Raw genomic sequence first — 25,835 nt, forward strand, 5'->3', positions numbered from 1 at the left:
TCTTGAACTATTCTCAACAGTCAGTACTGGCTGGGCACAGTGGCTCACGCCTATAATCCCAGCACTTTGGGAGTCCGAGGTGGACAGATCACTTGAGTGAGGTCAGGAGTTCAAGACCAGCCTGGGCAACATGGTGAAACCCTGTCTCTACTAAAAATACAAAAATTAGCTGGGCATGGTGGTGCATGCCTGTAATCCCAGCTACTTGGGAGGCTGAGGCAGGAGAATCGTTTAAACCCTGGAGTCAGAGGTTGCAGTGAGCAGAGACTGTGCCGCTGCACTTCAGCCTGGGCGACAGAGCAAAACTCTGTCTCAAAAAAACAAAAAAACAAAAAAAAACAAAACCATTATTTTCCTTCTTGCTCCAGGGAAGAAGGAACTGGCACTGTACAACCAGGGATTCAGGACACGTGTTACTAGCTCCGGATAAGTAGGATTTACCCGAAAAAATCGACCCTATTTGTACAGTTCATGCCAGGGGGTAGGAAACACTTGAAGCTTTCATATACTGCATTAGAAGCTTTCAAATATTGCGTTAGACTTGTGACTCTCTGTCCTGGGCAAGTCAGGTCTAAAATGGAGAAACTGGTGACGCACTCCTCAAAAAGCCAAGTGTAAAATGAGGTTAATGCCCTCCCTGACTTGTTGCCTTCACTTGTGTGGCATATTGTGGTGAAAATAATAATTAAGCAGCAACGTTATGGATGCAAATCCTTTAGGGCCCAAATCTTTCCGGCCGCTGCCAAGTTCTTTCGTGTTATCTTGGACATAACACAACATTAATTCAACTACTTGGCGGAGCGCCCACTAGTTGCTGGGCACTGCCTTAGGCCCTGGGACAGTGAACAAAGAACAGGTCTCTTTGTCTGTTCTTTACAGCCTCACCACGCCCCCACCTCCTTCGGGGGCCTCCGCGCTCAGCTTCCGGCCTCCACGCCTCGCTTCCGATCGGCCGCCCTTTCCTCACTTCCGCTTCTCTATGGTGCGCGAGCCGCCTTTGCTCCGCCTCCGGAAGTGGCTTGCTCCCGGTTCCAGGTTCGCGGAGCTGTGAGGTGAGGAGGGGAGTAGGGCAGCGGGGCTGGGATATGGGGCGGGGCCGGGCACTCCGGGACTGAGGTGCTGATCGCCCAAAGGGCGCCCCTGGGCTGGGGTCTGACCCGGATTCTCCTCCCTCACTACCGGCAGTCCCCGGCCCCTCGGCGCTGCGCTGTTATCTCATCCGAAAAGTGTTCGCTGCAGCATCCTCAGGCTTCACGTTGCAGCCTCTTGGTCGTGAAAATGTAGCCTGATGGGGGGGGTGATGGTGGTGATGGTAACAGCTCACATATAATGTGCTTTTCTGTGTGCCAGGCACTCTACTGTGTTGCCAAAGTCAGGATTTCTCACACTTAAGCCTTTCAGGTCCCGTCTTTGTAGGCTTTGCCAGATCAACTTACCGCCTGTACTACCGTTTACTAAAAATTTTTAATCCAGTCCAAAAAAATTTTTTTTTGCAACGGGGTCCCTGTTGTCAAGACTGAGCGATCATAGCTCACTGCAGCCTGGAACTTGTGGGTTCAAGCCATCCTCCCACCCCAGCCTCCAGAGTAGCTTGGGACCACAGGTGTGCGTCACCACACTAGGCTAATTTTTAAATTTTTTCTGAAAATGGGGTCTCGCTCTGTTTCCCACTCTGGTCTTGAACTCCTGGGCTCAAGCGATTCTTTCGCCTCTGCTTGCCTTGGTTTCCCAAAGTGTTGGGATTACAGGTGTGAGCCCAGTCACTTTTTTTGTTGTTGTTGTTGAGACTGAATCTCGCTCTGTCTCCCAGGCTGGGGTGAAGTGGCGGCGATCTCAGCTTGTTGCAACCTCTGCCTCCCGGGTTCAGGTGGTTCTCCTACCTTAGCCTCCTGAGTAGCTGAGCTTACAGGCGCACACCTCCACACCCGGCTAATTTTTGTATTCTTGGTAGAGACGGGGTTTCACCTTTTGGCCAGGCTGGTCTTGAACTCCTGACCTCAGGTAATCCACCTGCCTCAGCCTCCCAAAGTGCTGGGATTACAGGCGTGAGCCACTGCGCCCAGCCAAGTCACTTTTGAAACTAAAAATTTACTTTGAGAGAAAACTTGAAATCTCTCCACCAGAAATGGAAAGCTGCTTTCACTTGTTTTATGTAGAAGGTAAAAATTAATATAGTTAATATAATGAAAATAGATCACTGTTAACAAATTCTGGCTAGATTTTGTTGTTTAAGGCTGTGGGATAGAGTTCTTTTGTTACAAAGGAACACTGGTATTCATAGATGTTAAAGACAAACTAGGGAACTTAGATGTTCTCCTTGAAGCAATCAGAAGTTTCAAAAAAGAATTGAAAAGGGATTAACTTTCTCCTTAGGTGTTCAGCATTATTTAAGATCACCTATGCATCATCTGAAGCCACAATCCCAGGTCATCTTCATCACCTTCCCCAGTGGAATGCCTCCTGTGTTAAAGCCCACAACAACCCCTGTGGTAGGGACTGTTATTCTCATTTGATTTGTGAGGAATCAGACCCAGAGAAAAGTGAAGTGACTTGTCCGGGGACTCATAGCCGTGAAAGAGTAGAACGGACATTCCAGTTCAGGGCTCTCTGACTTTTACCATGACAAACTATTGGCTGCCTCAAGTCAGAGAGGTGGAAGCTTCAGTGAGTATGATTGTGCCACTGCACTCCAGCTTGGGTGACAGACCAAGATAGATTAAGGTAAAGGGGACAGTGCTGCCCACCTCAGGAGGCTGTGGTGAGGCAACAAGGGAGGATGCTTTGTGACCCTAGAGCCCCATGAAATGTAGGTTCTATACTTTAAATTCTAGGATCAACCTGGGAGTCGATGGCATCACTAGATGAGATGCTGGCAGGACTAGGAGGCGTAACAGTGTAGTTAAGAGCACCAGTATGGCATTGATTGGATAGATCCAGATTTTAGCATAGTAGTCATGTGACCTTGGGCAAGTAATTCCCGTTGCAAGCCTCAGTTTTGTCGTCTGTAAAATGGTGGTAGTTCTTATCTGAAAAGTTTGTTATAAGGAGCAAATGAGAACTTACCCATACAGTGCTTGGATCAAGGCCCAGCACACAGTGATCACAGTAGTAGTGGGAGTGCGTTTAAATGCCAGACTGAGGAGTTTGGATACTAATTTATGGAGCACTCTGCAAGGCTCAGGGGGAAGAAGATAGAGCTCACAATCTACATGGGAAGACAGGTGAACGATTCACAGAGATAAATTCCGTAACAGTGTACCCAAAGTAGCCAAAAGAGTGCTTTGGGGAGACCTGACAGGCTTCCTAGAGCAGATGAGCTTTGCTTAGTCTTGGATATAGGGAGGAAGAGCTTTGCAAGCAGGGGAAAGGACGTGGAGTGTTTGGAGAACTGGGATTGCAGGGTGTAATTGCAGCCAGGAGCAGAGGTTGGGGACAGTGGGAAGGTCAGTAGGAATGGGAATGCAAGAAATGAAATTGGGAAGATGGGTTGGGGACAAACCATCAAGGGTCTTTATGACAGGTCAGGGAATATGGGTATTCAGTGCATTATGAAGAGCCAGCAAAAGTTTTGAAACAGGAGAGTCATTAATTAGGTTGGTCTTTTTTAAGAAAGATAATTTAGACAGTATTGTTGGGCAAGACTGTTAAGAGTAGTCCTGGAGAGGAATGTGGAGGGCTTGGAATAGGGTGTTGAGATGGAGAGACACATGGTGCCTGGATAGCTGAGCGGACCCTTGAATGCAGGTCTCTTCTGTGGAGAGTGTGGAGCAGGATGTGGGTGAAGGCAGGGAAGGGAGAGGTTGAAGAAGATGATTCCGAGATCAGTGGGGGTGGGTGGTGATGCCTTTTTATAAAAGGCGGTGGAGTTTGTTTTGGACGGGCTGAGGGATGCTTCCCTGTTGTATTATAGAGGGTTAAATTGAGGCTTTGAGGGGTTAAATGACTTTTCTTGAGTTACCGAGTCTGTAAGTGGCCAGAACTGCTAGTTCGGCTCCAGAAGAATGCCAAAAGCTTTCTCTTCTTAACAGGTCTCTGCTGTTTCCTCCTGACATCAAGGAACAACCATGTCATCAGAATCGAGCAAAAAACGGAAGCCCAAAGTCATCCGAAGTGATGGAGCCCCAGCTGAAGGAAAGCGGAATCGATCTGACACTGAGCAGGTGAGATCAGTCAGGGTTGCCATGCTGCTGAGAAATTACATCTCATGGCCAAGCACCTGGCTATGTGTTTACAGCAGCTCGGGGTCGCATCTACCAGGTACAACTTTTTGGTGGCTTCCACTTGATCAGGTGACTGGGATTCCCGTTTCTTCACAAAACCTGAGTGTCCACATCCGGTTTAGCTGCAGCATCTCCAAAACCAACAAGCCTGTATTAGACATGATTAGCACCTGCACAGAGAATGTATTCCAGTATGATAATGTGTCTCCAGTTTTCCTGATGGTCAGAAGAAGGCAGTCCATCTGCAGCATGGCACTGGAGCTTCATATATGTTGAATCCCAGGGTGTGCTGCTGAGACAATACCTGCAAACTCTGTCTCCAAAAATAAAAGAGTGACTCCACTATGGTATAGCCACACTATGGGATATTATGGTACAGTTGAAAAGAAGGAAGTCAGTATGTGTGGTATGTGTGTAAGGACAAGGATAGATCTCCAAGAGAAAGTGTTAAGTGTAAGAAGAAAGCTAGAGCATAACATGTGTAATGTGAACCCTTTATGTTAGAAAATAGAAAAGACTCACCCAAAAGGAGAACTATAAATTTCTGTGGGTACCTGTATATGTAAGTAAATAGGAAAGATCTGGAAAGATACACATCAAACTGGTAACAGTGCCTAAATTTTGGGAGGAAGTAGGTGTGGAGGCAGGTGGTCAAGGAGATTTGAAACTTTGAATTTCTTATAAGAATATATTCATAGTCAGGCACGGTGGCTCACACCTGTAATCTCAGCTCTTTGGGAGGCTGAGGCAGGCGGATCACGAGGTCAGCAGATCAAGACCGTCCTGGCTAACACAGTGAAACCCAGTCGCTACTAAAAAATACAAAAAAAAATTAGCCGGGTGTCATGAGCCTCAGGAGGCTGAGGCAGGAGAATGGTGTGAACCCGGGAGGTGGAGCTTGCAGTGAGCCGAGATTGCACCACTGCACTCCAGCCTGGGGGGCAGAGCGAGACTCTCTCTCAAAAAAAAAAAAAAGAATATATTCATATATTTTGGCCTGCCGTGGTGGTACACTCCTATAATCCCAGCTACTTGGGAGGCTGAGGCAGGAGAATCACTTGAGCCCAGTAGGCAGAGGTTGCCGTGAGCCGAGATGGAGTCACTGCATTCTGGCCTGGGCAACAGAGCGAGACTTTTGTCTCCAAAAAATATATATATGAATATTCATATATTTCTAATTCGATTCAAAATAATGTTACTGTTATGGTCTGAGAGCTCGTGGTCGGCAGGTTCTTTTCTTCATTTTGTCTGTTTCTCTGTTCTTGAATCTGTCAACTTCCTTTGTGACTTAGCTATTTAAAAAAAATTTTTTTTGAGACAGGGTCTCACTCTGTCACTCATGCCAGAGTACAGTGGCACGATTTTGGCTGACTGCTGACTCCCTCTCTTGGGCTTTAGCGATCCTCCCAGCTCAATCTTCCAAGTAGCTGGGACCACAGCTGTGTGCCACCATGCCCAGCTAATTTTGTATTTTTTGTAGATATGAGGTTTTGCCACGTTGCTCAAGGTGGTCTCAAACACCTGAGCTTAAGTGGTCTGCCTGCCTTGGCCTCCCAAGGTATTGGGATTATAGGTGTGAGTCACCCTGCACCCAGCTGGAATTCCTCTCTATAGTAGACTACCATGCAGCCATTTTGATTGAGATCTATATTTACTGGGATGGTCATATGGTTTGACCATGTCCCCACTCAAATCTCATCTTGAATTGTATCTCCCAGAATTGCCACGTGTTGTGGGAGGGACCTATAGGGAGGTAATTGAATCATGGGGGCCGGTCTTTCCCATGCTGTTCTCATAGTGAATAAGCCTCACAAGATCTGATGGGCTTATCAGGGGTTTCTGGTTTTGCTTCCTCCTCATTTTTCTCTTGCCACCATCATGTAAAAAGTGCCTTTTACCTCTTGCCATGTTTCTGAGGCTTCCCCAGCCATGTGGAACTGTAAGTCCAATTAAACCTCTTTTTGTTCCCAATTTCAGGTGTATCTATCAGCAGCATGAAAACGAAGTAATACAGTAGATTCATACCAGTAGAGTTGGGGGGTTGCTGAAAAGATACCTGAAAATGTGAAAGCGACTTTGGCCCTAAATAACAGGCAGAGGTTGGAACAGTTTGGAGGGCTCAGAAGAAGACAGGAAAATGTGGGAAAGTTTGGAACCTTCTAGAGACTTGTTGAATGGCTTTGACAAAAATACTGATAATGGGCTGGACACGGTGGCTAACGCCTGTAATCCCAGCACTTTGGGATGCTGAGGCAGATGGATCATAAGGTCAGGAGTTCAAGACCAGCCTGGCTAAGATGGTGAAACCCTGTCTCTACTAAAAATACAAAAAAATTAGGCCGGGTGCGGTGGCTCAAGCCTGTAATCCCAGCACTTTGGGAGGCCGAGACGGGCAGATCATGAGGTCAGGAGATCGAGACCATCCTGGCTAACACGGTGAAACCCCGTCTCTACTAAAAAAAATACAAAAAACTAGCCGGGTGAGGTGGCGGGCGCCTGTAGTCCCAGCTACTCGGGAGGCTGAAGCAAGAGAATGGCGTAAACCCGGGAGGCGGAGCTTGCAGTGAGCTGAGATCCGGCCACTGCACTCCAGCCTGGGCAACAAAGCGAGACTCCATCTCAAAAAAAAAAAAAAATTTAGCCGAGCGTGGTGGCGGGCGCCTGTAATCCCAGCTACTCGGGAGGCTGAGGGCAGAGAATTGCTTGAACCAAGGAAGTGGAGGTTGCAGTGAGCCGCGATCATGCCACTGCACTCCAACCTGAGCGACACAGTGAGACTCCATCCCCAAAAAAAAAAGTTGATGATAATATGAACAATAAGGTCCAGCCTGAGGTGGTCTCAGATGGAGATAAGGAACTTGTTGGGAACTGGAGCAAAGGTGACTCTTGTTGTGTTTTAGCAAAGAGATTGGAGACATTTGCCCCTGCCCTGGAGATTTGTGGAACTTTGAACTTGAGAGAGATGATTTAGGGTATCCGGTGGAAGAAATTTATAAGCAGCAAATCTTTCAAAAGGTGACTGGGTTATGCGCAGTGGCTCACGCCTGTAATCCCAGCACTTTGGGAGGCCAAGGTGGGCAGATCACTTGGGGTCAGGAGTTCAAGACTAGCCTGGGCAACATGGTGAAACCCCATCTCTACTAGAAATACAGAAATTAGCCGGGCCTGGTGGCAGGTACCTGTAATCCCAGCTACCCATGAGCCTGAAGCAGGAGAATTGCCTGAACCTGGAAGGCGAAGTTTGCAGTTAACTGAGATCACGCCACTGCACTCCAGCCTGGGTGACAAGACTGAGACTCTGTCTCAAAAATAAAAAAATTAAAAAAAAATAAAAATAAAAAAATAAAAACCCGTTTTTTGAGGAGAAATTCAAGTTGGTTGCAGAAATTTGCATAAGTAGCAGGAAGCCTAATGTTAATCTCCAACACCATGGGGAACATGTCTCTAGGCCTTGTCAGAGACCTTCATGGCAGCCCCTCCCATCACAGGCCCAGAGGCCCAGGAGGAAAAAGTGGTTTTGTGGGCCAGTCCCAGGTTCCCCGTGCTGTATGCAGCCTAGGGACTTGGTGCCCTGTGTCCCAGCCACTCTAGGCATAGCTGAAAGGGGCCAATGTAGAGCTTGGGCTGTAGCTTCAGAGGGTGGAAGCCCCAAGCTTTGGCAGCTTCCATGTGGTGTTGAGCCTGTGGGTACACAGAAGTCAAGAATGGAGATTTGCTCCGCCTGGATTTCAGATGTATGGAGACGCCTGGATTCCCAAGCAAAAGTTTGCTGCTGGCGTGCTCATGGAGAACCTCTGCTAGGGCAGTGTGGAAGGGAATGTGGGGTTAGAGTCCCCACACAGAGTCCCTACTGAGGCACTGCCTAGTGGAACTGTGAGAAGAGGGCCACCGTCCCTCCAGATCCTAGAATGGTTGATCCACCAATGGCTTGGGCAATGCACCTGGAAAAGCTGCAGACACTCAATGCCAGCCTATGAAAGCAGCCAGGAGGGAGGGAGAATGTATCCTGCAAAGCCACAGGGGCAGAGCTGCCCAAGACCATGGGAACCCGCCTTTTGCATCAGCGTGACCTGGATGTGAGACTTGGAGTCAAAGGAGATCATTTTGGAGCTTTAAAATTTGACTGTCCTGCTGGATTTTGGACTTGCATGGGCTCTGTAACCCCTTTGTTTTGGCCAATTTCTCCCATTTGGAATGGCTATATTCACCCCATTGTACCCCCATTGTATCTAGGAAGTAACTAGCTTGCTTTCGATTTTACAGGCTCATAGGCGGAAGGGGCTTTCCTTGTCTCAGATGAGATTTTGGACTGTGGACTTTTGGGTTAATGCTGAAATGAGTTAAGACTTTGGGCGACTGTTGGGAAGGCATGATTGGTTTTGAAATGTGAGGACATGAGATTTGGAGGGGCCAGGGGCGGAATTATATGGTTTGGTTTTCAATCTCAACTTTAATTGTATCTCCCAGAATTGGCACATGTTGTGGGAGGGACCCAGAGGGAGGTAATTGAATCATGGGGGCCAGTCCTTCCCGTGCTATTCTCATGATAGTGAATAAGTCTCGCGACATCTGATGGGTTTATAAGGGGTTTCTGCTTTTGCTTCCTCCTCATTTTTCTCTTGCCGCTGCCACGTAAGAAGTGCCTTTCACCTCCCGCCATGATTCTGAGGCCTCCTCAGCTATGTGGAACTGTAAGTCCAATTAAACCTTTTTTTGTTCCCAGTTTCAGGTGTGTCTTTATTGGCAGCGTGAAAGTGGACTAATACAGATGGGAAGTCGCACTTAACAGCACAGATGATATGATCCCGTTTTGTTTACAAATAAAATGTTTATTTATCCACAGTCTTCACAGTGGTGGTGTTTCGGACTGAAGCGAAATTATAGGCAATTTTTCTGTTTTCTTTTTGATACTACTCTGTATATTCTGAATCTTTGACATCAGGCATGCATTACTCTGCAATCAGAAAGCAAAAGAGGGCCGGGCGCGGTGGCTCACGCCTGTAATCCCAGCACTTTGGGAGGCCGAGGCGGGTGGATCACAAGGTCAGGAGATCGAGACCATGGTGAAACCCCGTCTCTACTAAAAATAGAAAAAATTAGCCGGGCGCAGTGGCGGGTGCCTGTAGTCCCAGCTACTCGGGAGGCTGAGGCAGGAGAATGGCGTGAACCCGGGAGGCGGAGCTTGCAGTGAGCCGAGATTGCGCCACTGCACTCCAGCCTGGGCGACACAGCAAGACTCCGTCTCAAAAAAAAAAAAAAAAAAAAAAAAGAAAGCAAAAGAGGTTTCTATTTTGAAGAGAAGAAAAGCATTTGATTTAAGGACCAGATCTTTTAGAGACCTGATTGGGGCTTCATTGTTACTGTTTTTATCTAACGAGATGTCAGCCAAGTGTCCCTGATCCCAACAGGGAGACTTTTACCTCACGGACACAGAGCCTTTATCCTTACCTCTACAGGAAGGTAAATACTACAGTGAGGAGGCCGAGGTGGATCTGCGGGACCCTGGCAGAGACTATGAGTTATACAAGTATACCTGCCAGGAGCTACAGAGGCTGATGGCTGAGATCCAAGACCTGAAGAGCAGGGGTGGCAAGGATGTGGTAAGAAGGGGGACCACGTGGCCGTGAACCTGGTGGGTATGCGTAGATGAGGCTGTTTTTGCACCTACCAGGGCCCTTCCTGATCTTGGTCTTCTGTCCTAGCCATGATCAGGTGACTGGAGCCTCAGGGCTCCCAAAACCTATTAATTTATTGGAACTTCTCATCACCACTCAGTCACCAATTACAGTAATGAAAGTATAGGATAATTAATTTTTTCCCTACTAATTTGATCATTTATCCAATTAATATTTATTAAGTGCCAGGCATTTTGCTAGGTGTTGAGAAATGATAATAGTACTTATACATTTGCTTGATACAAAGATTGATATGTATAAATAAATTATAGACACCAAAAATGAAATTATCATTAATAGTAAGTGAATAAATGAGGTTTTAGGGGCAGATAAATTAAACAACGTGACTAAAAACTTGATAAGTTTTTAAAAAATCCATTTTTTTTCCAGGAATTGCACATATTCGTGCCTATGCTGACAAGTTTTCTTACGATTATTGCATTCAATCTATTGTAGCCAAGCTTTATGGCTATAATTCTGTGATTTTCCATTTAAGTTATCCTGTAATGTTATTTATAGAGGTCAAATTTTATGGCAAGATGTTACTATTGCCGGGATCTCTGCGTAGGATCTGTAGAGACAGATTGTGCCTTCGCTGCCTTTATTCCAACTTCAATTCCTGTTACTCTAGTCCAAGCAGAAATTGCTTTTTTTTTGCCTGAGATTCTTAAGCGTTTTCCTTATATAACCATCCCTCTTATTTTCTTCATGACTTTTCTCATGGTTCTGGGCTCCCTCCAGTGCCTATGTTTGGCCCCAGATGAGGATGGGTCGGTGGTGAGGGACGGAAGGAAGCTGAGCGAGCCCCTGTCTCAGTGGGCTTTACTGTTTTCTTTGCTCACAGGCAATCGAAATTGAAGAACGGAGGATTCAGAGCTGTGTGCATTTCATGACTCTAAAGAAGCTTAACCGATTAGCCCACATCAGGTTGAAGAAAGGAAGAGATCAGACCCACGAGGTAGGAGTTAAAAGGTTTAATTAACCTTCCTCCTTTCTCCTCCTCATCCCCTTCTTTTTTTTTTGGAGACAGTCTCGTTCTGTCCCCCAGGCTAGAGTGCAGTGGCACAATCTCGATCTTGGCTCACCGCATCCTCTGCCTCCCAGCTTCAAGCAGTTCTCCTGCCTCAGCCTCCCAAGTAGCTGGGATTACAGGTGCCTGCCACCACCACCATGCCCGGCTACTTTTTGTAGTTTTTAGTAGAGATGGGGTTTCACCTTGTTGGCCAGGCTTGTCTTGAACTCCTGAGCTCAGGTGATCCACCCGCCTCAGCCTCCCAAAGTGCTGGGATTACAGACGTGATCCACTGCACCCAGCCCCATCCCCTTCTTTATTCCCTTTACACCTTCTCTTAGTTTGCTGACCCTCTCCTCTGCCCCATCCTTACTTGCCCTGCTCACCTCTGATCTTATCCTCCTTTCAGGCTAAGCAGAAAGTAGATGCCTATCACTTGCAGCTCCAGAACCTGTTGTATGAGGTGATGCACCTACAGAAGGAGATCACCAAATGTTTGGAGTTTAAGTGAGTTTGGGAGGACAGGGCTTTGGCACATGTGGTCTCTCGGTAATTGCTTTTTCCCGTGTAGCTCGCTGTAAGTCTGTTTCTTTTGTTTGTTTGTTTTTGAGATGGAGTCTTGCTCTGTCACCCACTCTGGAGTGCAGTGGCAGAATCTCAGCTCACTGCAACCTCCACCTCCTGGGTTCAAGCGATTCTCCTGCCTCAGCCTCCCACTACAGGCACCCACCACTACACCTGGCTAATTTTTGTATTTTTAGTAGAGACGGGGTTTTGCCATGTTTGCCAGGCTGGTCTTGAACTCCTGACCTCAGGTGATCCTCCTGCCTTGGCCTCCCAAAGTGCTGGGATTACAGGCGTGAGCCACCACACCTGTAAGTCTCTCTTTAAAAAGAAGTCTGATGAGCTTAGGAAACTAGGATCTGGGAGAAGGGCAAATTGCAAGGGTGAATGTGGGAGAATTGCAAGCCATGGTTTCAGGCTGCATAAAGAATCTCAAAAGTCTCTTTGACCTTTTTGAGTTTTGAGCTCTGCACTTGGTAAAAAGCAGGTCTCTCTCCCTATCGGGGGTCTTTACATTACCAGTTTGATTCCTGGGTACATTGTATGGGAGCAACTCACTTCCAGTCACATCCTTTTAACCTTTTGGCCCAGTTTTCCTTTCTTTTTTTTTTTTTTTCTTTTTTTTTTGAGACGGAGTCTTGCTCTGTCGCCCAAGCTGGAGTGCAGTGGCCGGATCTCAGCTCACTGCAAGCTCCGCCGCCCGAGTTTACACCATTCTCCTGCCTCAGCCTCCCGAGTAGCTGGGACTACAGGCGCCCGCCACCTCGCCCGGCTAGTTTTTTGTATTTTTTAGTAGAGACGGGGTTTCACCGTGTTAGCCAGGATGGTCTTGATCTCCTGACCTCGTGATCCACCCGTGTCGGCCTCCCAAAGTGCTGGGATTACAGGCGTGAGCCACCGCGCCCATCCCTGATGCTGATTTTTGAGAGACATCTTTATCTGTTCCACAAAATCATTACCTAGTAAAAGTTAAATACGAATAAAGGTGAAATCTGCATCAGGTCTGTACTTAACAATATTGTACCATTGTCAGTTCCTGGTTTTTTTTTTTTTTTTTTTTTTTGAGACGGAGTCTCACGCTGTTGCCCAGGCTGGAGTGCAGTGGCGCGATCTCTGCTCACTGCAAGCTCCGCCTCCCGGGTTCCCGCCATTCTCCTGCCTCAGCCTCCTGAGTAGCTGGGACTACAGGCGCCCGCCACCGCGCCCGGCTAATTTTTTGTATTTTTAGTAGAGACGGGGTTTCACTGTGGTCTCGATCTCCTGACCTTGTGATCCGCCCGCCTCGGCCTCCCAAAGTGCTGGGATTACAGGCTTGAGCCACCGCGCCCGGCCAGTTCCTGGTTTTGACAATGTATAATGTGGTTAGATAAGTTAGTATCATTGGGGGAACTTGGGTGAAGGGTACATGGAGGAAATAAATTCTCAGTATTATTTTTGAACCTTCTTGCAGTCTTAAACTATTTCAAAATTAAAAAGGTATCAAAAACAAAATAATGTGATGCACTGGTCTGTAATCATCATGCAAATGGAAACTGACAAACCCAGAATATAGTGGAACTTAAACTACAATTTTACTTAAACTACAATTTTGTTTCCTGAGAACGGCAGCACAATGTCATGTTTTTGTCTGTAGGTCGAAGCACGAAGAAATTGATCTGGTCAGTTTAGAGGAGTTTTATAAGGAGGCTCCACCAGATATCAGCAAGGCCGAAGTCACCATGGGAGACCCTCACCAGCAAACACTGGCACGTCTAGACTGGGAGCTGGAGCAGCGGAAAAGGTACCATTTCCTCCTTCCTGACCTTTTTTTTTTTCTTTTTTGAGACGGAGTCTCGCTCTGTCGCCCGGGCTGGAGTGCAGTGGCCGGATCTCAGCTCACTGCAAGCTCCGCCTCCCGAGTTTACGCCATTCTCCTGCCTCAGCCTCCCGAGTAGCTGGGACTACAGGCGCCCGCCACCTCGCCTGGCTAGTTTTTTTTTTTTTATATTTTTTGGTAGAGACGGGGTTTCACCATGTTAGCCAGGATGGTCTCGATCTCCTGACCTCGTGATCCGCCCGTCTCGGCCTCCCAAAGTGCTGGGTTTACAGGCTTGAGCCACCGCGCCTGGCCCCTTCCTGACCTTTTAACCATAAAGTGTCAGTGCTTTGTCATGACCCAGGATAACGCAGCAAAGCACTATGGAACTCTCAGAATAGTTTCTAAGACCAAATCCATTTTATGATTAATTCACACTGGATAGTTTAAACTTCACCAACCTCATCATGGATGGGATTGGGGTTATAATTGCTTAAGGGCTTTTTTTTTTTTGAGATGGAGTCTCACTCTGTCTCCCAGGCTGGAGTGCAGTGGCGTGACCTCAGTTCACTGCAACTTCCACCTCCCGGCTTTAAGTGATTGTCAGTCCTCAGCCTCCCAAGGAGCTGGGTGGTAGGTGCATACCACCATGCCCATCTATTATTTGTATTTTTTGTAGAGACGGGATTTTACCATGTTGGCTAGGCTGATCTCGAACTCCTGATCTCAACTGATCTGCCTGTCTTGGCCTCCCAAAGTGCTGGGATTACAGGTGTGAGCCACTGAGCCGGGCCCCCCGTTTTTTTTTTTTTTTTTTAAAGAGATGGCATTTCACTCTATTGCTCAGGATGGAGCACTGGGGCATGACAACGACTCACTTCAGCCTTGACATCCTGGGCTCAAGTGATCCTTCTGCCTCAGCCTCCCAAGTAGCCAGGACTATGGGTGCCTGCCACCATGCCTGGCTAATATTTTTATTTTTGTAGAGCAGGGGTCTCACTCTGTTACCCAAGCTGGTCTTGAACTCCTGGCTTCAAGTGATTCTCCCACCTTGGCCTCCCCAAGTGCTGGGATTATAGGTGTGAGTTACCATGCCTGGTCTCTCTTTCAAATTTTAATGCCGAAGACCTTATCTTTTGTACCATAAATCTAATTTTGTATTTTGCCTTTCCCCCCCTTATCTATAAATGTATGCCTGTGGCATAAAGCTTTGTAAACATTTTTTCAGGAGGTTGTGCAACATTCTAGTGTATATCCTAGTGTATAGAAAAATTCACAAAATTATTCCCCTGTTGGATTTTAGGTTGTTGCCATTTTTTTTTGCTGTCATAAATAATACTTCAAGTCACACTTTAGGTATAAACTTTTCTATACTAATAAAGAGTTTTATTTATTTATTTTTTTGACATGGAGTTTCACTCTCGTCGCCCAGGCTGGAATGCAGTGGCATGATCTCGGCTCACTGCAACCTCCGCCTCCCTGGTTCAACCAATTCTCCTGCCTCTCAGCCTCCCGAGTAGCTGGGAGTACAGGCATGTTCTACCATGCCCAGCTAATTTTTGTATTTTTAGTAAAAGCGGGGTTTCACCATGTTGGCCAAGATGGTCTCTATCTCTTGACCTCATGTTTCGCCCGCCAGCCTCCCAAAGTGTTGGAATTTACAGGTATGAGCCACCACGCCCAGCCAATTTTTGTATTTTTTTTTTTTTTTTTTTTTTTGAGGCGGAGTCTCGCTCTGTCGCCCAGGCTGGAGTGCAGTGGCCGGATCTCAGCTCACTGCAAGCTCCACCTCCCGGGTTCCCGCCATTCTCCTGCCTCAGCCTCCCGAGTAGCTGGGACTACAGGCGCCCGCCACCTCGCCTGGCTAGTTTTTTGTATTTTTTTAGTAGAGACGGGGTTTCACCATGTTAGCCAGGATGGTCTTGATCTCCCGACCTCGTGATCCGCCCGTCTCGGCCTCCCAAAGTGCTGGGATTACAGGCTTGAGCCACTGCGCCTGGCCAATTTTTGTATTTTTAATAAAGACGGGGGTTTCACCATGTTGGCCAGGCTGGTCTCAATCTCCTGACCTCAGGTGATCCACCTGCCTTGGGCTTCCAAAGTGCTGGGATTTTAGGCATGAGCCACTGTGTCTGGCCAGTACTATGTGTTTTAATCTAAGTCATTCTAAAAATACAGTGGTTTTGTTTTTTTTTCTGTAATGAACTTTTCACGGTTGCATCCTTTCCATTCATGGTAACTTTTTCCCCTTTCATATTTGTACAAGAATACTAGGGCTTTTGATTGGCACATTTGTTCTGGTTTTTTGTTGGTGAGGTAGCTGTATACTTGCCTTTTTCTGTTATGGAATGTATTCTCTGTTTTCGGTTCATATTATGAATTTAGTAAGCATGAATCTGGTTCTTTTTTTCTTTTTTTTTGAGATGGAGTCTTGCTCTGTTTCCCAGGCTGGAATGCAGTGGTGCTATCTTGTCTCACTGAAACATCCGCCTCGTGGCTTCAGGCAGTTCTCCTGCCTCAGCCTCCTGAGTAGCTGGGATTACAGGTGCATGCCACTGTGCCCGGCTAATTTTTTTAGTAGAGACGGGGTTTCACCATGTTGGCCAGGCTGGTCTCGAACTCTTGACCTCAGGTGATCCGCCTGCCTGGGCCTCCCAAAGTGCTGGGATTACAGGCGTGAGCCACCGTGCCCAACTGAGTCTGGTTCTTAGGAAATTTGTGTCAGTGTCTTAGCAAATGGGGCTGGCCTATCACTCCGTTGTCCAGTCCACTGATTGTTCTGGGCACAGACTCAGCTGTCAGTGCTGCATTCTTGTGGCACTGGTCCAGAATCTATTCCCACCCTGTCCCAACCAGGCCAGTCCATGGGCCTCTTTTGGGTTATATAGCTGCTAAGTCCATGTTTATGAAAGTTTTAGGTCTTACCTCTCAAGCAAGAAATGGAACAGAAGATGGCATGTGTATCCCCTAGTGGTTACAGAGCAGACAGAGCCTCTGGAGAGCAAGAGACATGAATCCAAAGCCCAGCACAGTGTTTGTTCTTGGCTAGATGCCCTTGGGCAAGTGATCTACTTGCCTGAGCCTTGGTTTCCTCCTTTGGGGATAAGAAAAGTCCCTGTTTTCCAGGGTCTTTATAAGGATTAAATGTAATTATGCTTGTAAAGAACTCACCAAAGTACCTGGCACACATTGAGTGCTGGATAAACATTAGCAGTTAATCATGGCTGCTACCATTAGGTGGAGTCTGACGGTGAACAGGCGTGTTGAGGTATCACAGGGGGATATCAGGTGACAATGCTCGTTCCTCCCCCCACAGGCTGGCAGAGAAGTATCGAGAGTGCCTATCCAACAAGGAGAAGATTCTCAAGGAGATTGAGGTGAAGAAGGAGTACCTGAGCAGCCTCCAGCCCCGCCTCAACAGCATCATGCAGGTGGGGCCCGCTGGCCTTTTGCTTTGCCTTCACCACTGACCAGGCGCTGCCAGACACCATGTCACTCTTTGAGCTTTGCCAGGTCTATTACCCTAAATTAGAGTATAGTATAAGGATGGGCTTGTCTGCATCCCTACCCAGTTGGTGTGATAAGCTTGTGTCTGGGAGGAAGAAGTGCTGGCCTCAGGAATATATACATGCATTGACCTGGGTATTTTCATCCAGAGCCTCCTCTGGGTAGTATACTTTCTCAGACTGTGTAAATTTGGTTTACCCCCTGCATGGCCCCCACTGGCCTCACAATCTCCAGGCATCTAAACTTGCTTCTTGTGGATGTCTGTTTGATCCCCCTGACTACGCTTCAGGGTCAGACTGCTCAACAGATCTTCTCACTCTGAAAAAAACTTTACTCATGAGGAAGAGTCCACACTTGGCCTGTAAAATACAATGTCTTTCTGTATAGGTGGCCCACTTTTTATTTGCTTTGCGAAGCCAGATTTGGTGTAAATCCTTATAATTTTGTGAAGCAAGGTAGATGGCTAATATGAAAGAACTTTGTAAAAGGATCCTAGAGATAAATTTGCTTATTTTCTTAGGATTTGGCAATCTCTATATTTCCTTTCTTCAGCTCTAAGTGTGGAAGGACAGTTGTTGACTGCTTGCGGTGCCTCATGCCTGTAATCCTAGCACTTCGGGTGGCTGAGGAGGGAGGATCACTTGAGCCCAGGAGTTTGAGACCAGCCTGGGCAATATCAGGAGACCCCACCTCTACAAAAAAAAATTAACTGGTCATGGTGGCACGTGCCTGTTGTCCCAGCTACTTGGAAGGCTGAGGCAGGAGGATCGCTCGAGCCTGGGTGACAGAGCAGAAATTAAAAGTTTTGGTTGTACTTGACCAAAGCTTCTGCATGGTTAAATTTTCTCTTGTTACCTGGAAAATTTCTAAATGGGTACAGGTTAAATAAATTCTTGTATGGTACAGCCTTAGAGCTATGATGAAAGTGTGGAATCAAACCACTGATATCGAACCACTGACAGAATAACTGAAATATGAAAGAAGATCTGTCATATTATTAAACAAAAAAATGCAAGTTGTAGAACATATAGTATAAGCTCATTTCTATATCTTAGTTTACAAAGTATCTGTAGGGCTATATACATATAGGAGTTGGGTATATACTTGGAAAAGTCTATATTCATACCAAACCATTAACAGCTACCTTGAGGACTGGGAACTGGGAGCTTTTGTTTTACAAACTTGAATACCACTTTTTTTCCCCTTTTCCTTACCCACCTTTGCCGCCGCCCCCCATGACTTTAAGATGCCTTTTTTTTTTTTTTTGAGACAGAGTTGCTTTGTTGCCCAGGCTGGAGTGGAGTGGCGCCATCTCGGCTCACTGCAACCTCTGCCTCCCAGGTTCAAGCGATTCTCCTGCCTCAGCCTCCCGAGTAGCTGGGTTTACAGGCGCCTGCCACCACGCCTGGCTAATTTTTGTATTTTTAGTAGAGATAGGGTTTCACCATGTTGGCCAGTAGTCTTGAACTCCTGACCTCAGGTGATCCGCCTGCCTCGGCCTCCCAAAGTACTGGGATTACAGGCATGAGCCCCCACGCCCGGCCTAAAAGGCTTTTTTTTTTTTTTTTTTTTTTTTTGAGACAGAGTCTCACTCTGTTGCCCAGGCTGGAGTGCAGTGGTGCAGTCTCGGCTCACTGCAAGCTCTGCCTCCCGGGTTCATGCCATTGTCCTGCCTCAGCCTCCCAAGTAGCTGGGACTACAAGTGCCTGCCACCATGCCCAACTAATTTTTTGTTTTGTATTTTTAGTAGATATGGGGTTTCACTGTGTTAGCCAGGATGGTCTCGATCTCCTGACCTCGTGATCCGCCTGCCTCAGCCTCTCAAAGTGCTGGGATTACAGGCATGAGCCACCATGCCCGGCCTAAAATGCTTTTCATTTTACTTTATGTATTGTGCAATTGATCCTCATGCATTGCGCAGAGTCTGCAAACTTGAAACTCAAAGCGATCTAGTTCAGTCTTTCCCAAGTCAAGAAAAAAAAGAAAAAAAAACAAGAAAAGCACACAAATAAAATCTCTGAAACAAAACCTGAATTCATTGCCTAAGGTCTTGAATACAACTTTTAAAAACAATGTACAATGTATTACTTTAAAACAGAATTGTATATACAGAAAAGCATATAACTTGCAAGTATATGGCTCAATGAATATTAACTAAGAAACACATCTGTGTAACCAGCACCCAAAATCCAAGAGAAAGAACATTAACAATTTCCTGGAAGCTCCTTTATTCCCCCTCCCGGTCCCTATCTTCCCCCACACTCCAGTAACCATAATCTTGACATCTAACATCATAGGTTCGTTTTGCCTGTTTTTGAACTCTATACAAAGAGAACCATAGTATATACTCGTATATCTGGCTTCTTTTGTTCAGCAGTATGTTTCTAAGATTCATCTGAGCTTTTATGAGTGCAGGAGTTTGTTTTCACTGATGTTTAGTATTTGGTTGTTTCCAGCTTAGGGCCATTCAGATAATGCTGCTATGAGCATTCTTATATGTGTGCTTTGGCATACATGTGTACATCTGTTGAATATATACCCAGGAATGAAATTGCTAGGTCATACAGTATGTTATACATATATTTAGCTTTTGTAGACATTGAAACAGTTTTTTAAAGTGATTGTACCAATTTATAGGAATTCCCACCAGCACCATATGAAAGTTCTAATTGTTCTACATCCTTGTCAACACTTGATACTCTCAGTCTCCTTAATTTTTACTACTCTGGAGGATCCCATTATAGTTTAAATTTTTATTTCCCTGAGGACTAGTGATGTTGAACACAGCACATTTTGCCTTTTGGATAACCTCTTGGGATGGGCCTAGGCAAGTCTCTTGCCTGTTTTTCTGTTGGGTTGCCTGGAGATGAGTGTTTTCCCAGATCTTTCCTGTTCTGTAACCTCCTGCCTTTTCACTTTGCTAATGGTGTCTTTTAATGAGTGCATGTTCCTAATTTTAGTAATTATTCTTTTCCTTTATAGTTAGTACTTTTTCTGTGTCTTGTTTAAGAAATCTGTCTCTTTAAATCTGTAGTCATCCTGAAAGTGATTTTGTATGTAGTGTAAGTTAAGGGTAAAGATTCATTTTTTTCTTTCCACATAGGTATTTAGCTGACCATTTATTGAAGACATTCTCTTCGCACTGCTCTGTAGTGCCACTTTTGTCACAAATCAAATGTCTTTGTACACGTGGATAGTTGTGTAATCTCTGTGTCCATCTGTGCACAGTATCACACCGTCTTATTTACTGTGGCTTTATCAGAAGTCTCGATGCACAGTTGCAACCTAATTCTTCAGGATTGTCTTGGTTATTCTTGGCCCTTTGCATTTACATATAAGTTTCAGAATGAGATTGTCTGTTCTTACCTGCTGGGATTTTGATTGGGATTGCATTGAATCAGCAGACCACTTTAGAATAAACTGTTACCTGGACAATATTTGAGTCTTCCAGGCCATTGACATTCATATGTATCCACTTATTTTAGACTTTTCATTTCTCAGGTTTTTGTGTAGAGGCTTATATGCCTTTCATTTGTTTATTTTATTTTATGTTTTATTTTAATTTTATTTTGAGGCAGTCTTGCTCTGTTGCCCAGGCTGGAGTACAGTGGTACAATCTTGGCTCACTGCATCCTCTGTCTCCCAGGTTCAAGCAATTCTTCTGCCTCAGTCTCTCGAGTAGCTGGGATTACAGGTGCGTGCCACCACACTTGGCCAATTTTTGTATCTTTAGCAGAGATTGGGTTTTACCATGTTGGCCAGGCTGGTCTCAAACTCCTGACCTCAGGTGATCCACCTGCCTTGGCCTCCCAAAGTGCTGGGATTACAGGCCCAGCCTGCTTGTTTATTGTTTTTTGTTTGTTTGTTTTTTTGAGACAGAGTTTTGTTCTTGTTGCCCAGGCTGGAGTGCAATGGCACAATCTTGGCTCACCGCAACCTCCACTTCCTGGGTTCAAGTGATTCTCCTGCCTCAGCCTCCCGAGTAGCTGGGATTACAGGCATATGCTACCACGCCCAGCTAGTAGAGACAGGGTTCTCCATGTCGGTCAGGCTGGTCTCGATCTTCCGACCTCAGATGATCCTCCTGCCTCAGCCTCCCAAAGTGCTGGGATTATAGGCGTGAGCCACTATGCCCGGCCTGTTTATTCTTATTTGATGTTTTATTGATGGTATTGAAATGGCATCTTTTTATAATTTCTTTTTTTTTAAATTGATTTTTATTTTTTATGGAAATGGCATCTCGTTAAGTTACCCAGGCTGCTCTTGAACTCCTGGCCTCAAGTGATCCTCCTGCCTCAGTCTCCCAAAGTGCTGGGACTACGGGCATGAGCCAGGGTACCCTGACAGTAAGTAAAATAAAACAATTTTATTTTCTTACTGTTTGCTGCTAGTATAAAGAAATATAATTTTGTTTATATTGAGCTTTTATCCACCTATTAGTTCTATTAGTTTATCATGTATCACTTTTATAAACAATGGTTTATAGTCACTCAGTAGCCACTTGTTCCTGTGTGGACTGGCTAAAAAAGGAAGAACAAAAATCTGTCTCTTGTGTGCAGGCTTCCCTTCCGGTGCAGGAGTACCTGTTTATGCCATTCGACCAGGCTCACAAGCAGTATGAGACAGCCAGGCACCTGCCGCCTCCCCTCTATGTCCTCTTTGTTCAGGCCACTGCATATGGGCAGGCCTGTGGTGAGTATGGGGGCTGGGTGAGGACAAGGGGCTGTGGGAGCAGCAGCTGTGGCCGAGTGAATCAGTTGGAAGCAGTACGTGCTCAGGAAATTTCTCAGTCCTGCCCCGAAGCCCTCAGGTGACAGAAGCTTTCTTCCCTCTGCATTGCCCAGCATGGCTGCTCTGACCAACCGGCCTAAGGCTGGATTAATACCTGATGGGTATTTCACCGTGGGTGGCTTTGAGTCATTCGTGAGCCTGACTGGACAGCTGTTGGGTGCAGAGCCCAGGCAGCCTATCTGGGCTCCCAGGTGCTCACCCCATCAAGGCACGCTTGGCAGTTAGATCAGTGCCTCTTGCTCTGCTTCAGGGTGGGGGTGCCTGGTGAATACAGGTCTCAGCCAGCTCTCCCAGGCTTTCACCATGCCTTGAATCAGCTGCATGCCTTTGTTGTGGATTTCCAGGTTAGATATGTCCTCATTAAGCTTGAGGGCAGCCTGTGACTCTGCTAGGGTTTTGAGAAAATTTTAGAGACCCTGCCTTTTACCCTAATGCAGCTTTCACCCAGCACCTAAATTTGCTCCCCAACCCCACCCCACCACATCAGACAGACATATACTGCACCAGTGCTTGCTTCTCTTCCCACCGAGGGCACCAACACATTACTGTCTCTCTTCTTGTGTCTTCCTCGTCCTTCTGGTCCTCCCCTCCCCTTTGTTCTCCCTCCTGTTTCCATCATCAGCTCATATGAAATCCTCCCAGCCCCCTAGACAGGGTGAGTAATTTTCTTTTCTTTTATGTTTAAAATTGGCCTGTTCCATTCTGATGTTCCTGTAGAATGCTAATATTAAATGACTGAAAAAAATAGTCTGGCGTTTGCCGGTGACTGATGGGAGCAACTAGTTGTTTGGGGTGAAGGGTGGTGATTCACATAGGGTTGCCATAGATAAGGCAGTGGTCAGCCACTTGGGGGAAGTTTGCCATCCCTCTTTTGTGTGGCTAGGCAAACCATTTCAGGTTCTTGGGACTATATGTACCCTTAAAAGTGGAGTTGGAAGGTGGTGGCCTGTCTGACCTCACAGCACTGGACCCTCAGAGGGGGGTCCCAAGACATCACTCAATAAGGTGTCACAGTCACACCTGGTGTATGCAACAGGCTGTTAGCTTATGTGCTGGAGAGGCCAAGCTTAAGTTGAACAGACCTGGTCTTGAACCCTGGTTTATCAGCCATGTGGCTGTGATGTCTAGCTTCTCTGAGCCTTAAGTTTCCCATCTGAAAATGGCTATAATAATGTATTACTCCTGTAGGGTTGTTGTGAGGATTAAATTTTTTTTTTTTTTTCTCTGAGACGGAGTCTCACTCTGTTACCCAGGCTGGAGTGCAGTGGCATGATCTCGGCTCACTGCAACCTCTGCCTCCCGGGTTCAAGCAATTCTCCCTGCCTCAGCCTCCCAAGTAGCTGGGGTTACAGGTGCCCACCATTGTGCCCGGCTAATTTTTATATAGTTAGTAGAGACGGATTTCACCACGTTGGCCAGGCTGGTCTCGAACTCCTGACTTTGGGTGATCCACTCTCCTTGGCCTCCCAACCAGGCATCAGCCACCACGCACAGCCTAAAAATTAATTTTTAATAATTTTATAATTAAAATTACAAGCATCAGCTCATTCAGTCGCCACCACTAATGGGGTAGCTACTATTTTTCTTTTTTTTTTTTTTTGAGACAGAGTCTCACTCTGTTGCCCAGGCCGCAGTGCGGTGGCATGATCTCAGTTCACAGTAACCTCCACTTCCTGGATTCAAGCAGTTCTCCTGTCTCAGCCTCCCAAGTAGCTGGGATTACAGGCACATGCCGCCACACACAGCTAATTTTTGTATTCTCAGTATAGACAGGATTTTGCCATCTTGGCCAGGCTGGTCTCAAACTCCTGACCTCAGGTGATCCACCTGCCTCGGCCTCCCAAAGTGCTGGGATTACAGGCGTGAGCCGCCGTGCCCAGCAGCTACTATTTTTCAAGTCCCCATTTCATAGATATAGAAACTGAGGCTCAGACAGTGACATAACTTTCCAGGTCATGTGTTTGGGAATTGGTTAGGTGGGGACTCAGGTCTGGGACTAGACTGCAAGATCCAAGTTCCTATTCACTGTCCTACTGCCTCCCAGTTAAGTGAGACAGTGGCAGCCATGTGCTTGGTATAGTGTAGAATAAAGAAAAAGCACTTAGGTGAGAATCATTGTTTCTGGGATGTGGACAGGTGTGGATTTCTGGATAAGAACCTCTAAGACAATTGGCAGAGGAGTTCCATGTGGCTTTAGGCCCTCAGTTTGAATTTCTGTGCTTTGGTGTGCACCAAAAAAGAGAGGCATTCCCTGCTAGTTTCAGGTGATGCTGGTTTAGGAATTTGTACTTAAGTTGTTTGTTCTCAGTAAATGACAGAAAAAAAAGACTTAAGTTTCCCACCTTGTTTCCCTTCATCTGGAGCAAGGATTTTTGCCGTTCCACCCTTAGTCAGCAAGGAGCTGGGCAGAAGTGAGAGAAATGCAGCCCCAGAGCTGGCCTACTCGTGCTGCTTAGCACCTTTCCTCAGCAGCTTTCCTACCAGACTCTTTCTTGCCCCCCAGATAAGACGTTATCTGTGGCAATCGAAGGCAGTGTGGATGAAGCCAAGGCTCTTTTCAAGCCTCCAGAGGACTCCCAAGGTAATGTGGTGGTTGGGATTCCTCCCCCAGCGACACCAAGTCACCATCCAAGGGCAGTCCTGGTCTTTGGAGAACCAGCTGGACTGGTTCTGTGTAGCAGGAAGCTTGACTTGAATGTCCTAGCATCCTGGGGTAGACAGGAAAGAGAGCTCACTCCCCGGAGTCACAAGGTGCTGCCCGTGGATTTCAGCCCTGCCACTCACTAGCCGACTGACCCCGAGGAAGGTATTTAACATTCCAGAGCCTCAGCTTATTCATTTGTGAAAACAGATAGTAACACCTCATGTAGGATTGTTATGTGGATTAAATAAGGTAAAGCAAGTAAGGCCTTTTTTCTTTTTTCTTCACCATGTTTTCTATACTGAATAAGAAGCAGCAAGTTAATTTATTATTTGTTATAGAGAAACTCATTTACCAAAGACAGAGTCAGGGCCCCTTTATGCCATGTGGGTTGGAGTGCTTTAGGGAGCATTTGGAGCCCCCTCACCTCTAGCTGCCTTCTCTCTGTGGCTGCAGATGACGAGAGTGACTCGGATGCTGAGGAGGAGCAGACCACGGTGAGAACCACTTTCTTTTATGGGAGCATCAAGCAGCTGCATGCACTGGGGCATGCTTGTTTGCAGGTGCCATCCTCCCTAGAAGCAGAAGAAAGAGGTTTGAAAGAAAAGGCTGCTGGGAGGGGAGTCTGGCAACCCAGCTAGCTGAAGCAGCAGGTGCCAGGCAGTAGGGTTGAGGCCTGGCTGGTTGGGAGAGGGAAGGGGAGATTGGTATGACCGGTGCTCATCAGCTTGGCACATTCCTTTGTCCAGAAACGCCGGAGACCCACGCTGGGGGTTCAGTTGGACGACAAACGCAAAGAGATGCTGAAGAGGCACCCACTGTCCGTCATGCTCGACCTGAAGTGCAAAGGTCTGGCTACACTCACCTTGTTTAGGGGATCTGTAGCACCTAAGAGTTCACCTAGCTGCAGATGCAGAGGGTCCAGGAGCCAGACGCCTATTTGCCCAACAAAGAATTCCCATTTCATGTTGCTTTGTCTTTCCTTATTGTTTTGCATGGAATTTGTTTCTTTTTGTTGTTAAGTCATAACCGTAACAACATAGCAACAAAACTCCAGTCACATAAGGCAGAAGCTTGAGAAAACCACACCTCTTTCTGAATCTGGCAAGTCAAATATCTAGAACAAGTTGCAAAAGCATACAGGTTTTGAGTAATAAGACCAACATGTTTAATTTGGTAAATATAAGTAGAACCTTGTATTCTGCAGAGTGTATGTTTTGAAGTTGGTTTGTATGAAAAACTACCACATAATAAAATGTTCTAGCAGTATAAGAGCTAACAATAAAATTTAAGTTTCCCTCCCACCCCAGGTTCCTAGATACCAGTCCTAGGTCTCACCTCCAAGGGCAACCATTATTACAGACTTCTTATATATTTTCCAGAAAGATTCTTTGCACCTAGAAGCTTTTATACAAATGTATATTTATCCACTTCCCACTTTATTTTTTACACAAATGGAAATAGGCTCTACACACTGGTTGTCTTTTTGCTGGTTGGTTGGTTGTTTTTAGAGATAGGGTCTCACTCTTGTCATCCAGTCTGGAGTGCAGTGGCATGATCACGGCTCACTACAGCTCAACCTCCTGGGCTCAATCGTTCTTCCCACCTCAGCCTCCCAGGTAGCGGGGGC

The 25,835-nt window shown here is 46.4% G+C and overlaps 1 protein-coding gene across 10 annotated transcripts in view; it reads left to right on the forward strand.

Annotated features, from left to right (window-relative positions):
* Positions 1–1,004: 1,004 nt before the first annotated feature.
* THOC5 (THO complex subunit 5) overlaps positions 1,005–25,835 on the forward strand; it is a 37,652-nt gene continuing 12,821 nt past the window's right edge. The window contains exons 1-13 of one of the 10 annotated variants that reach the window (XM_074004073.1): positions 1,005–1,052; positions 2,374–2,664; positions 4,029–4,160; positions 9,677–9,820; positions 10,740–10,853; positions 11,317–11,414; positions 13,105–13,251; positions 16,583–16,697; positions 21,333–21,465; positions 22,187–22,219; positions 24,068–24,145; positions 24,662–24,702; positions 24,955–25,054. In XM_074004073.1, the coding sequence (XP_073860174.1) occupies positions 4,065–4,160; positions 9,677–9,820; positions 10,740–10,853; positions 11,317–11,414; positions 13,105–13,251; positions 16,583–16,697; positions 21,333–21,465; positions 22,187–22,219; positions 24,068–24,145; positions 24,662–24,702; positions 24,955–25,054 (1,099 nt within the window). In that variant the 5' untranslated portion in view covers positions 1,005–1,052; positions 2,374–2,664; positions 4,029–4,064. Of the gene's footprint in view, positions 1,053–2,373; positions 2,665–4,028; positions 4,161–8,581; positions 8,912–9,676; positions 9,821–10,739; positions 10,854–11,316; positions 11,415–13,104; positions 13,252–16,582; positions 16,698–21,332; positions 21,466–22,186; positions 22,220–24,067; positions 24,146–24,661; positions 24,703–24,954; positions 25,055–25,835 lie in introns of those variants that run through there. The other 9 variants (XM_005567658.5, XM_005567661.5, XM_074004075.1 and 6 more) reach the window with 9 other exon arrangements.

Source organism: Macaca fascicularis, chromosome 10 (assembly GCF_037993035.2).
Source record: "Macaca fascicularis isolate 582-1 chromosome 10, T2T-MFA8v1.1".
In the NCBI taxonomy this organism is placed as follows: Eukaryota; Metazoa; Chordata; class Mammalia; order Primates; family Cercopithecidae; genus Macaca; species Macaca fascicularis.